This window comes from Somniosus microcephalus, chromosome 13 (assembly GCF_052327205.1).
Source record: "Somniosus microcephalus isolate GS21.2 chromosome 13, FLI_Smic_1.0, whole genome shotgun sequence".
NCBI classification, from domain to species: domain Eukaryota; kingdom Metazoa; phylum Chordata; class Chondrichthyes; order Squaliformes; family Somniosidae; genus Somniosus; species Somniosus microcephalus.
The window spans coordinates 156,475,303-156,488,305 of record NC_140999.1 but is presented as its reverse complement, the minus strand read 5'-3'; the positions used below and the strand labels follow the sequence as shown (position 1 = coordinate 156,488,305).

The 13,003-nt window shown below is 41.8% G+C and overlaps 1 protein-coding gene across 2 annotated transcripts in view; it reads left to right on the top strand.

The window, feature by feature from the left end:
- The first annotated feature begins 9,368 nt into the window (after positions 1-9,368).
- Positions 9,369-13,003, top strand: part of LOC147108695 (DEP domain-containing mTOR-interacting protein-like) — an 89,165-nt gene continuing 85,530 nt past the window's right edge. The window contains exon 1 of one of the 2 annotated variants that reach the window (XM_086005414.1): positions 9,369-10,524. In XM_086005414.1, coding sequence (XP_085861540.1) covers positions 10,439-10,524 — 86 coding nt within the window. In that variant the 5' untranslated portion in view covers positions 9,369-10,438. The remainder of the gene's footprint in view (positions 10,525-13,003) is intronic. The other variant, XM_086005413.1, reaches the window with a different exon arrangement.

Here is a 13,003-nt window from a genome sequence, read left to right as displayed (position 1 = left end):
GGTCTCCTTATTTAAGGAAGGATGCAAATGTGTTGGAAGCAATTCAGAGAAGGTTTACTAGACATACGTGGAATGGGCGGGTTGTCTTATGAGGAAAGGTTGGACAGGCTGGGCTTGTATCTGCTGGAGTTTAGAAGAATAAAAGGTGACTCGATTGAAACATATAAGATCCTGAGGGGTCTGGACAGGGTGGATGTGGAGAGGATGTTTCCTCTTGTGGGAGAATCTAGAACTAGGGGTCACTGTTGGGGTCGCCCATTTAAGACAGAGATGAGAAATTTTTCCTCACAGAGGGTTGTGAGTCTTTGGAACTCTTCCTCAGAGGGCGGTGGAAGCAGAGTCTTTGAATATTTTTTAAGGCAGAGGTAGATAGATTCTTGGTAAGCAAGGGGGTGAAAAGTTATCGGGGGTAGGCGGGAATGTGGAGTAATCAGATCAGCCATGATATTGAATGGCGGAGCAGGCTTGAAGGGCCGAGTGGCCTACTCCTGCTCCTAATTCGTATGTTCCCATCACATTTTTGTGGTGTAACTAAATACTTGATGGTAAGCTGTTGGATATGGAACTTGGGTCCTACATTTGTGGGTTACTTGATGTTCCCCTCTCCCCTCGAGAACTATTCCATATGTAGCTTTCCATCAAGTGTGCTCTATTTAAACAGTGGCAGCTTATGGCATCAGGAGAACCAATGTGGAAGATTTACTGAGCTCAACAGCATTACCACCAATAAATATCACTGTTAACACAAGAGGGCCAATTTTCTAGTCTAATGTGCCTGGGAAACTCTCAGTTCCTAGCCGTAGTGGAGTGGAAAGGGGATAGAGACACATGTCAACAGGTCTCCAGCCGCTTTATGACGCTGAAGGATTTCTAGGATTGCTCCAGGGTTAGTGTGTTTGTGCTTGCAGCAGATGTAAGCAAACGGGAGACATGATAATGAGGGAGTGTCATTGACCTTCCATCTCATTTTCTTCCAACATTGAAAGAGAACTCATAGAGAGGCTTCCAAAAAAATGGGCCTTTAGCCCTTCTTCAATCAGAGGACCAAAAAAGATAAATCCCTTTTTCTTTCAGGTGCAGTAGATTAGGGGTCAGAGGTGGAGGTCCTCTGGTCACTATTTTTGGACAACAGCCAGAAGGCACCAAAGTTGGTGGCCATTACCGCTCCGGTCTGCAGCAACGGTTGCATTTCCACACCCAATGCCAAGAGCAAGGCTATGGGACCGTCCTGCATCTGAAGTGTGTTGGGCTGAGTCTAATGACCTGAACCCCCAATTTAAGTCAGATCAGACGAGTGCACTTTGGATGTGTTCAATATGGCTAGTGGCCAGGAACAGTGGAGGGCATGTGGTGGACGGGGAAAGAGGATTAGCTCTAAGCTGTTTTGGCTACATTTGTTATTTCTACTCTCGGATTAACCCTTCAAGCACTTTTGATGAGATTGATAAAATCTAGAAGGTACAAAAATTTAGGGTGCAACCGTGTCAATCTTCTGGAATTCTGGCTTTCAAATAACTGAAAAATGTGCCTTGAAGATTGGTTTCAGCAACTGAATTTTAAAACAAAATTTGATCCAAGATTCAAAAAGTATGGTGGGAATCAGGAGAAAGGAGGAGACTAGAAGTTTCAATTTTTTTTCCTCCCTATCTTTTTTTTTTCCCACAGGCGTTGAAGATGTTAACTTCTTCCTGGCTCCACAGTTGACTTTCAGTGCCTCACCCAAGTGGCCATAGTTCATGTGTGGACCCAGAGGGTGAAAACTGGCAGATCATTTGACTGCGGGCTGGCATCACAACTGAGCTTGATGCTCGTCAGCCACGATCACTTCCAGCAGGCATCGCTGATAGCAACTGAGTGGGAGCCTTGCCTGACTTTTATTTTCCTTCCTCTCCAAAATCAGGGATGATAAAAGACAATTGGACCCCCTACAGCTGTACTGGTTGAGACCAGTAACTTCAGCTGTTGCTGCTTTGAAAAGAAACACCCATAGTTTATTGGGAAACAGCTGATTGCAGAAGTGTCAAGGGCCATAATTCCATTCCTATTAAATGTGACTTATGGACTTAGGAGCAGTTTAATGATTTGGAATAAGCAGCACTATTTTCAGTACATTATAAAGCATTCTTATCGAAATAGGATTCAAGTTTGTACTAGAAATGCAGGTCGTATTCCAGACGGCACACCTTGTACTTCTGTTCGTCAAATGGCAATCTAAACTTTTCTGTAATAATTATCTAATTTTGGTAGATGGTATTTAGTATATTTAGGTAGTAGAGGTATTTTTTCCCTCTTATTTACCCACAGATAGTCTGACTCATGAATTCTTCTGTGACTGGTATTAGTGCTACTGTATGTTTGACAAGAAATTGCAATGACAATTTTGGCATCTTTCTTGTGAAAGTAACCCAATATAAAATGTTTGGCTTCATCTATCAACCTGGCCAACACTTATGCAACAGTAGCAGGGATCTGTTATGCTAAGAGACAGATTTTGGGAACTAGTTCTCTTCACACATGCTGCCTGACCTGCTGAGTTCCTCCAGCATTTTCTGTTTTTATACCATGACCATTTACTTTGGGTGTGGTAGCACTCTCTCTACAATGCCAATATTTTCCCCCAGTGCATAGGTTATACAGCTATTTTTAGTGTGTGTGAGTGTGAACCCCTTTGTTCAGACAAGCCCAAATGGAATCTGAAATCATCTTGTCACGTGAGGTTTGTCAGTTACCCTTCCACCCCCGATTTAGCTCTGTGTTTCACAGATAATACATGACTGAATATTAACCCTATTCTATAAATCAGTGGGAAAGAGTCATTGCCTAGTCTAGTTCTTCCAAAACTGGCACAGATTACTTCAGTAACCATTGTTTTCAAAATGATGTAGTCAATTGCTTATACATGTTATTAATGATTACTTATTAGAGGTGTACATATTCTTTTATTGTTGGTTGCATTAAATATTTGGGGAGATTTATTGGAAACTTGTGATAACAGAAAGGGGATTCATTAACAACAATTTGCTTTTATATATCACCTTAATGTAGTAAAATGCCCCAAGGTGCTTCACAGAGGCCAAATCTAAATCTAAAATTAAAACAAGTAAATAACATTTTTGATTTTTTTACCATTTTTTTGCTAAGCACTGAAACTATTTTCATATACATGTGAGTTCACTATTAAATGGATTTAAAAAAAAAGTTTCAGGCTAGATTATCAACTTTCTATGCCTTAAATGGTTAACCTTTTTTATTCTGCACAGATTAGATTGTTGACCTTCATATTCTTATCACAAATTGCTATAGCAGCACAGAAACCGTGACTAATAGCTGAAAAGTAAATAGACCACTAATAGAAACAACTGACTGTAATAGATGAGGTTGTTCACTGGTGGAAAATTGAACGACCTATATGTTTGCAGCAGGGTTCTTTGTGCTAAAAATCTGTTATTAGATACAGCAACCACATCTGTAACCCGAGAGATGTGTTGTGCACAGTGGATGGCAGCAGATGCATGTCAGCACAAATGTGGGTTGAAAACTCTATAATGAGCAAGTAGCAAGCCACATTAATCTTTATTCTTAATGGTGGACTACAGTAATCTTAACAGACAGCATATGACACTATTGGAGGAAAAACACTGGTCAATAACATGAATCAAAACCTCTTAACTCAGCCAGAGACTGCACAGTTACTGTAGTAACTCAAGACTTCACAGCACACTGCTCGTGTGAAACATTTTCAGCTTCAAACAACCAGCAGAAATCAGTGTACAAATAATAAAGGTGATTTCAGTATGTTGGCTACGTTCCATTTCTATATGTCTTTCAATTGCCTGAAAATTATCCTCCTCTCTGTTTCCTCTTCCTATGCCATGCACCATTTCTTAACTTTGATAAGGAAGCAGCTTGACTCCAAGCTTTTGCAATTCCACATTGTAAGTAAGTGTGGAAGAGTTGCCCTGGGTTGACACAAGCTCCTGGCTTGTCCTCTCTGCTAGCTGGGAAGTGTCCTTCTTCCATTTAGTACTTTATATAGCAAATATATAGATCAGTTCGCTGTAGTGCAAGTCTATTTTAAGCAATTTACATCTGGGTGACCATTACCTGGAGTATAGCCCCCCTATGCAAATTCCTCCTTCATCACTTACCCTTGAGAAAAGATTGGCAGGAATCTGGAAACGCCAGCGGCTTAGAGAGAAGGCTGCACCTTTAAACAACTCTGGATGCATCACTCCTCCCAATCTAGTGCAATGGAGGACTCGCAGGAAAAGCTTACTGTGCATAGAATCAAAACCAAGTATGAGAAGGGCAAGCAAACTCTTCCACAGATCATGATTGACTATTAAACAAATTCATCTTGCTGCTCAATTGTTTTCACTACCTCTAAGAACTAGTGAAACGCCAATGCAAACTGATCCCTTTACAACTGACTTAATCCCCAGCCTACGTACCATTGTGTCAGCAACAACAACATTTACAATGGGTGCTGTCAAATAATAATGGAATAAAAACTATAATGACAGACTTTCGTGTCTTCTGCACCAACAGCATGAAAGAAGGTCTACTTGACATCACAAACCAAATGTACTGCAGCTGTACAAACTTCATTCCTTCTGGATTGATGAATTCTGGTGGAGTTGTGGCTAGAAGTACATGCTCTACATACATTTTGGACATAGCCCACCCACATTTATCTGTTCCGACAGCCCACCCACATTTATCTGTTCCGACAGCAATTAATAAGGCCAAAATTACCATGACTTTCCTCAACATTTTATTATCCAGCTGCATGCTCAATAGAGAATGCAGCAAGAAGTGCAGCTCTGCTGTGGCAAAACACGGCCGTTTCCACAGAAAATGTGTGGCATGTATGACACTCGACAAAATTAATCTACTGGAGAAGTATCGGGCTACTTTGGAACCTTTTCTATCTTTCCATGCTCCCCCTCCCCCACCATGCACACCTTGGTGCATTAGCACAAAAGAAGGCAGACCTGCACAATTGGGCAGGGAGAAGATAGCAACACTCAACTCATTGGCAGTCTTTAACAAAGCTGAAGGAGGAAAGAAGTATCAAGTAAAAATGAAGTGAAAGCAAACTCAAAGTGGAGGCATAATACAGTCTAAAAGCACAGCACCCATGGCTGGTGAAGTGAGTGTTATGGTGTATGAGGTGGATGCAAGGAGTTTTGTTCTCTTTGTTACTCCAGGGTACCTTCCCCTGGAGCAATAATACAACATATCTGCGATAAGCTTGAAGCATAAAAGGTAAGAGCTTTCGTGTCCTTCAGAGCTATTGTCAGTGCTGTGTCTGTGGTAGAACTTGGCTTCAAACCAGCACAACTTTCACAGCCTCCCTGGGAGTGGCACCCTACCCACATAGAATTCCTTGGATAAATCTTGGTAAATGTGTCTCTGCCAGTTGTTTGTGGGCGGGAAGGTAATGGCAAGTGAGCACAGTCCTCCTATGGTGCAACCTCATCTGCTTTGTATCCTTCTCCAGATCGTCCTCTGGAAAACATAAAACTTGTTTGATACCCATAGAGAAAACCACTACCCACATTTTAAGGCATAAGCAAAAATGGCAGTGCCAGAACCTATGAAGAAGAAGGTATAAAGTCTTCTCAATAGTAGAAGAAAACATACAAAAGTATTTGCAAAGCGCTCTTCACAACCAGTAATTTATCTTTTGACCCTTGAAATGCACACTTCCACGTCCAATTGCTGTCTTGTAACCCTGGAAACCACATTGTGCATGGGTATATTGATGGTGATGTCTCTATGATGACCTCCAACCTTTAATTATGTAATGAATCTCCCGTCTCTGGATTCTTGTGCCTTTGATTTTGTTTGAATTATACATTTAATAGGTGGAGATCAGGTATAACCAAAAGCATTATTAAATATCCTGAGCTCGAACTGAGAAGATGAAAAAGTAATTGAAGCTTTGTAGTGACTGAATAAATCAAATTCTATTTTTATTATTTGAGATTATGGGTTTAGACCAATATTTTGGGGATTGTAATCTGTAATTTTATTGTTCAATAAGGCAGTCACTTCGTTCAGCCAGTTCATTATTTTTGCACCATCTCTGAGCCAGCTGGAGTGGTAGTGATCCTATCCCATCTGTCACTAAGATGCACTGCTTAGGAGATTGGGTCAGACTGTAAGTGTGTGAGGATGTACAATGGAGTCAACTCATCATACCCAATGCATCACGAATACGATTTTGCATTTTTTTTTGAAATTATAAAGCGGTAGTTTCCGCTTTTGGGTGCAATTGGTGATCTGGGTGCAAATTGTGCTCAAAATTGCACTCCTTTTGAGACCTTTTCCTTCCAGTTTCCGCTCAAACTCATTTGCATATCGTTGATTGTAAAATCTGCCATGATCCAGCGCAATTGGGCAACATTTTAGAATAATTTTTAATTAAAATGTTGCTTTAAAAAAAATTCTGTGATAATATTTAAGAGCGATAACTTGGTGCAGATTAATTAATACAGCTGAAAATGGGTTTATCACAAAAAATAAGCATTTTTAATCAGTCTCTGGTCCACCACCTGTGAGTAATCTGATTTTAAATGACTGAAAATTACTTTAAAAATATGCAGAGCCATTTGCTGGTTATATTACTGTACAGTATAGATTCTTAGCAAATTTAAAAAAAATTATATTTAAAAGCTTTTAAAATGTGCCTCCTCAAAGGCCTACAAAAGGGCGCAAATTAACGGAAACACGTCATAGTGATTAATTTGATCTGAGGGCATAGCCAGCTTTCAGCGCGATGTTTTTTAAACTAGCGCAAAAGATCATGGAAACTCGATTTGTGCTGGATGTAATTTGTGCTTGAAATTCCATGATCCTTTGCGCTGGTTTGGCCCATTTCGGGGGAATTGCACTGAAAAAACAGCGCAACCTAACGGAAACTCCACACGATAAAAAGGCCCAGATTTTGCAGTGGTAATGACAACAAAACTGTCAGCATTTGCTGTCATTACCCCTCAAACTGACAGCAATTGCAGGATTTTAGTGCATGCGCAGATAAACGTGGAAATCCAAAAGTTGTGGTTAATCATTCCCTGCTCCACCACAGGTTGCGCTGTGGAACTCCCCAGATTGACGATCAATTAAAATCACACTGAAGGATGAAAACTTCCCATATTATGCTGGAATATTGCTGTATTCTGGCCCTGAAAAACTAATTTTATATTTGTGGAATGTCAAATTTTTGAATTAATATGATCAAGAATTACATGGCTTTCAAAAAATGTTTTTATAGTTTGTTTGATATTTCAGCTTCTACCTTAATCTTATGTGTATGTCCCAATCTTAATTTTAATTTTACAGAGAGCAAAATAAATAAAAAGCAAATTAGAATCTGCATTTTACTTCCTGGTTTGCTGTCTGAGAATTCTTCAATGTGATTGGCTGCTTATCCTGCTTCATCACTGTTGCTGGACGCTGGAGATTCGCTTGATTTGGCACCAGATTCAAACGAAGGTCGGGAGAGCTGAAATTCACACCACAGAGATCACTAGATTTTTGTGAGCTGCTTTCTTCGAGGTCACTGGCGAGCACTGTCGCTTTGCTGCTGACTGCAAATTCTGGGCCTTTGTCTTTCTACACTGTTTCAATGACGCTCAACAGAAGCTTGAGGAACAGCACCATAACATTTTCTTGGGCACCCTGCAGCCCTCTGGCCTTAACATTGATCTTAATAACTTCAGACCTTAACTACAGCCTCCACTTTCTTTGTGATGCTTCTGATGATTTGCGACAGTGTGTTTGTGGCGGGGTTGGGGGGAGTAGGAGATTGGTTGGTGCTTGGGATGGAGACCCTCTACTGTATTTTGCTGCTGGTAAATGTTTGTGTCCTTTTTGCCTGCCTGCTTTTCTTCTATTCAGACTGCTAGGTCCTGCCAACTTCTCCTCCTATTTCCATCTCGGATCTGATTTGCCCCCATCACGTCAGCTATTCACATGTTCTTTATCTCTCTCATAACTTTAATTTCTATTATTATTATGCATCCCATTATTTTATGTAAATATAATCTTTGCCATATCTGTTCTTTAAAGCACATTCCATTTTACCCATATATCCTCGTGTGTTTTATTTTCTTTCCCCCTCCCTCACTTCCCTTTGTTCTGATCCTATTTAAATGCTGCTCAATTTTTATTTTTCCTATTCTGATGAACAGTTACACCTAAAACATTAACTTGTTTGTTCTCTGCACACATGCTGCCTGACCTGCTGAGTGTTTCCAGAATTTTCTGTTTTTGTTTCAGATATCCAACATTTACAGTGTTTTTTTGCTTTTTACTTTCTGAATTAAGGTTGCTGGACCATATATTAAGGTAAGCAATGGAAAACTTGTGATTTGTCTATCAATAGTTCAGTACAATTTCTCCAAAAAGCCAGTAATACTACATGGTTTTGCAGCGATGTGAAGCAGTATTGGATGCACATTGGGTACAAAAACAATAACTGAGTTCAACACAGAGGAAGAAAAGCAAAGACAGTGGGAGGGAGTAACAGAAAAGCACAGAAAGAGGGAAAACAAGACTGCCACAAGAGGGGGTGTTGAATTTGCTTCCTGTGGAAGGAAGCACCATTTTGGACTCTTGACCACAGGTTTACTAAAATTTCTGAAAATAGGAATTTCAACTCCAGGGAGAGAGTAACACAAAAATACAGATAAGGGGGAAGAATAACAGACATAAGGACAGCGTAAAAGAGTGATCTTCCTATTACATTTATGGAAATCATTGGGGGAGAGGGGTTAACTGGGTGATGCAGTGGGTTACATACAGGCTGAACCTCTGGGACTTGGGTTCAAATCCAGTACAGCCCGATGGGATGAAAGTCTCTGCTGATTAAGCGTCTTAGGTGAAATGAGTTTGGGCAGTCTCACTCCAGTTCCTGATGGTGTGGAGATGCCGGAGTTGGACTGGGGTGGACAAATGTAAGAAGTCACAACACCAGGTTATAGTCCAACAGCTTTATTTGAAATCACAAGCTTTCGGAGTGCTGCTCCCTCGTCAGGTGAAGTGGAGAAATGCATAAAGACACAGCTTATATAGTCAGAGAATCATGTCAGATGTTTACAGGTAATGTTTCCAACTGCCATTTATCACACCTAGGCAGAGAGATAATCACAGCAATCAAAGATGTGAATGGTGTCCAAACTGACCTGTTTGGACACCATTCACACCTTTGATTGCTGTGATTATCTCTCTGCCGAGGTGTGATAAATGGCAGTTGGAAACATTACCTGTAAACATCTGACATGATTCTCTGACTATATAAGCTGTGTCTTTATGCATTTCTCCACTTCACCTGAGAAGGAGCAGCACTCCGAAAGCTTGTGATTTCAAATAAAGCTGTTGGACTATAACCTGGTGTTGTGACTTCTTACAGTTCCTGATGGGAATGGGTCGGCAGCACAAAACTGTCCCTAAATTTGGTACAACTTGTCAGCGTCACTCAGAGAGATGGCTGGTATGGAAAAGGGGAAAAGTGCCACAGTTGTCTTTCTGAGATTGGGACTGAGGCACGTTGTTGGTGCAGAGTAGAGGGAGCTTTACACTGCATCTGGCTGTCTCATCTCTGACCTGGAAGTGCTTGATTTTGATACTGGATGCCTGAAACGGAAAATGTTCTAACACGTAGCACTAACGTTCCTCACCTTCAAATGCACTTTTAAAAAAAAGAGTGGGGTAGTATTCCACCTGTCAATGAGATTGACGAATGAGGTAAATGGACCTCGTCAGGATATTTTTGAAATGCCCTATCTTATGGGTTGTAGGTTGCACCTGAATACAGAAAATAAGGAAATGTACCAGATTGTAGCTCTTGCTGTAAATGTCTGGATTGTTATGGAGTGTGTGCCCCCACACCCTAGAATAACATCGTTCACTGCTTGACGACCACAATGTGAAGAATAAGCGAGTCCCGAAACTTCTTGAGCTGACCCTGCCTATCCTTGTGGATTCGTTTATTTATTATGCATCCAGAGACGTGCCGGTGTATTCAGCCAATGTAAACATATATACACTTTCTACATAAATCTGAGAGGTGGTGTAAAATGTACTGATTTATATGCAAATTTGGACCTAGCTCACAACATATGCCACTGTTTGCTATTAATCTCGTCCTTTACTGATAACAGATCAGATTACAGTATGTATTCAATTAGCGGCAGTCTGTTTAATTCCCAGATACAAAACAGACCGAGAGAGGGCAGAATCCGAGAAAGCTAAAGTTGAATAGAGGGACACTGGCGGGGAAGTGTCAAGATTGAGCAACCGTTCAGCAGGCTGTGAAATTGGCCACAGGAAGCCGGGATTCCAGGGCTCTTGGTTCTGACCACAACCAGCAGGTGCAGACAGCACAGAGCTCAGGCAGGCGGCCAACTTGCACGGGATTTCTATTCAAAAAATGGAAAGTCTTCAGAACAGCGTGAAAAAGAAAGCGACTGAAAGGCATTACAAGGCTGAAGTACTAATTACAGGCGAGCAATTAAGGTATGGAGACAGCATGTTCCATATAGAGGACAGCGGGGCGTGTATTGCTGCACGACTATTCTGTGCGGAAAATCCCGAAACACATATGAATTTACAAAGTATGGGAAATGCAAAACCATCAAGTTAAGTTTGCAACTATTTACCAATCGGGCAATGGTTAGCTTTTAGACGCAAATGAAGCGTCCCGTCCGGTTGATACCGGATAAAAATGTTTTCCCACAATAAAACTTACAAATTAAGATCAATTCCGGGTTGTTTAAAAACGCCGTTTAGGTTTATGCAAAAAGCAATGCGCTGTTTAATTATTTCTGTAACTAGATGCACTGAAGTACAGGTACAGAAAAGGCTGCTTAGCAGGACAAGTAATACACGCTCTCCCAGCGACAAGACTCCATTCTATTGTACATTACTGTCTAATCACAACAGATTTTCGTTTTTTCTCCCATTAAAATGATTTCTTGACGAATTTCCATGTTGGTTAAGGTAAGCAGTGAGTCGGTTTTGTAATTTGAAAATGTTAGCATCTTTATTTAGAAAGGTATAGTTTTAATGGGTCTGTGTTGTCTTGCAAAAGTACGACCAGCAACCTTAGGGCTAAATACAGGTATCTAATATAGTAGTGATCATTGAATCTCTCGTAACCTTAGAAAGGTATACAGTACCCAATACTGAGGCTATTCAGAAGCATCATTATAATTACAGTGGACTAGAAGACCTCTCATGCTGGATAACACTGTTTTAGTCCTGTGATTATTGATACTATTGTGAGAGGAGATGATGTAGCCCTTGTCATCACCCTATCATCTCCCACCAGCTAGTTTGATCTCCTGTGGCATTGCTCATGGTAAATCAGGAGTCCCCCAAGGATCTATCCTTGGCCCCCTCCTATTTCTCATCTGCATGCTGCCGGTTGGGACCCTGCTGCAACGCATCTTTCCCACAGGCGCGTGAGTGATCTCTGATCCGACCCAACCTGCAGAGATGGGTGACCCAATTAAATCAATTATTGGGTTGTTGACAGACCCTTAATGCTTTTAACCTTACCTTTTAACTTTAATTGCTCACCCACAGGGTCCATGCTGCTTGGGGACCACGTCTGTGAACCTGAGGTGGGAGTTGAATGGACATTACTCCAGCTGATTAGTTGACAGATTCAAATGTAGAGTAAAAGCTCCCACCTGACAACATCACTTTCCTCAGCCACAAGCTGTTTCTCATCCATTTCCAGCACAGATTCTACAGGCTTTCCACTCTTACCTCATTGGAAGAACTCTCACCATTGACAGAATGCTTCTGTCATCCCTACTTCACCTGCCATCTATTCCATCAACATGGGTGCCCTTTATACTGTCTCACCTTGGTCCTCAGAATCCAACCATGATCAGCCGCAACACCAGCAGCACCAACAACAATACCAACCTGCTGCTGCACAGGACACGGCATCAGCACCCAAGCATTTTGCGCCCGGGAGGCCAGGGATGGCCTCACCATGGCCAGATTTACTTCACTTGATGCTGTACACCCTGGCTGCCACATGATGCGGCAGGTCCCACACAAACACCATCATAAAGCAACCCTACAATGCCCAAGCCATTCCTTTCACACTCGCCACCATTGCGGGGGCTTCCGTTATGTCTCACCATTCACTGCAACTCACTAAGCCACTTCCAAAGGTGCACACAAATCTGTCCAAGACTGGAAAGTGTTGAAAATAAAGGTTTCAATGATTGACAGCACATGAACTGAAATTTTACATGAACATTGGATAAAACACCCGTGGCTACCCTTGTGTGTTAGTTGGTATAATTGCACTAGGCTGAGGGTGTGTGTGAGAGGTGTCTAGTGAGATGGGGAAGTGATAATGTAGATAAAGAGGGATGGGTGGAGGTGCAAGGTAAGTTGGTGTGAGTAAGGATGTTTAGGAGTAGGGTAGGGACGACAGAATGATGGGGATGTAATGAGAGGCACAGCTGGATGAGGTTGCGTGTGGCTTTGTATTAAAGTTTCGTGATCTAATGAGATCATTGAAAAGTTTGCACCACTGCACCCAGGTCCTCCTGACCACATCCTTGCTGTTTCTTCCTGTGCAATGTGCAACCAGGCTGTATTGTTCTCCTGGGGAGGTCTCCTTCCGCCCATTGGAAGGGATGAGAACCCCCCTGCATGCTGTGACTCCCTCCATAAGCATATGAAGGGAGTCTGGGAGTACCTGAGTGCAGCCCTGTACACCTCTGTAGTGATTCAGTGTTTGCAGCACCTCAATGCTGTAGAACATGGACCGCACAAATGTCAAAATAAAGTTGGACATGGTCGCTTTAAGGAAACCGGCTGATGACACATCATGAATGATGTCACCAGACCTTCCTCTAATTGGGCTGGGAAATGCGCTGGGTGGGCTTAACAAGCCCCATCAACGTAAATTAATTTTCCAGAGCAGGATGGAGTCCGCAGCGGGGCTGCGACCCACCACTGACATCGC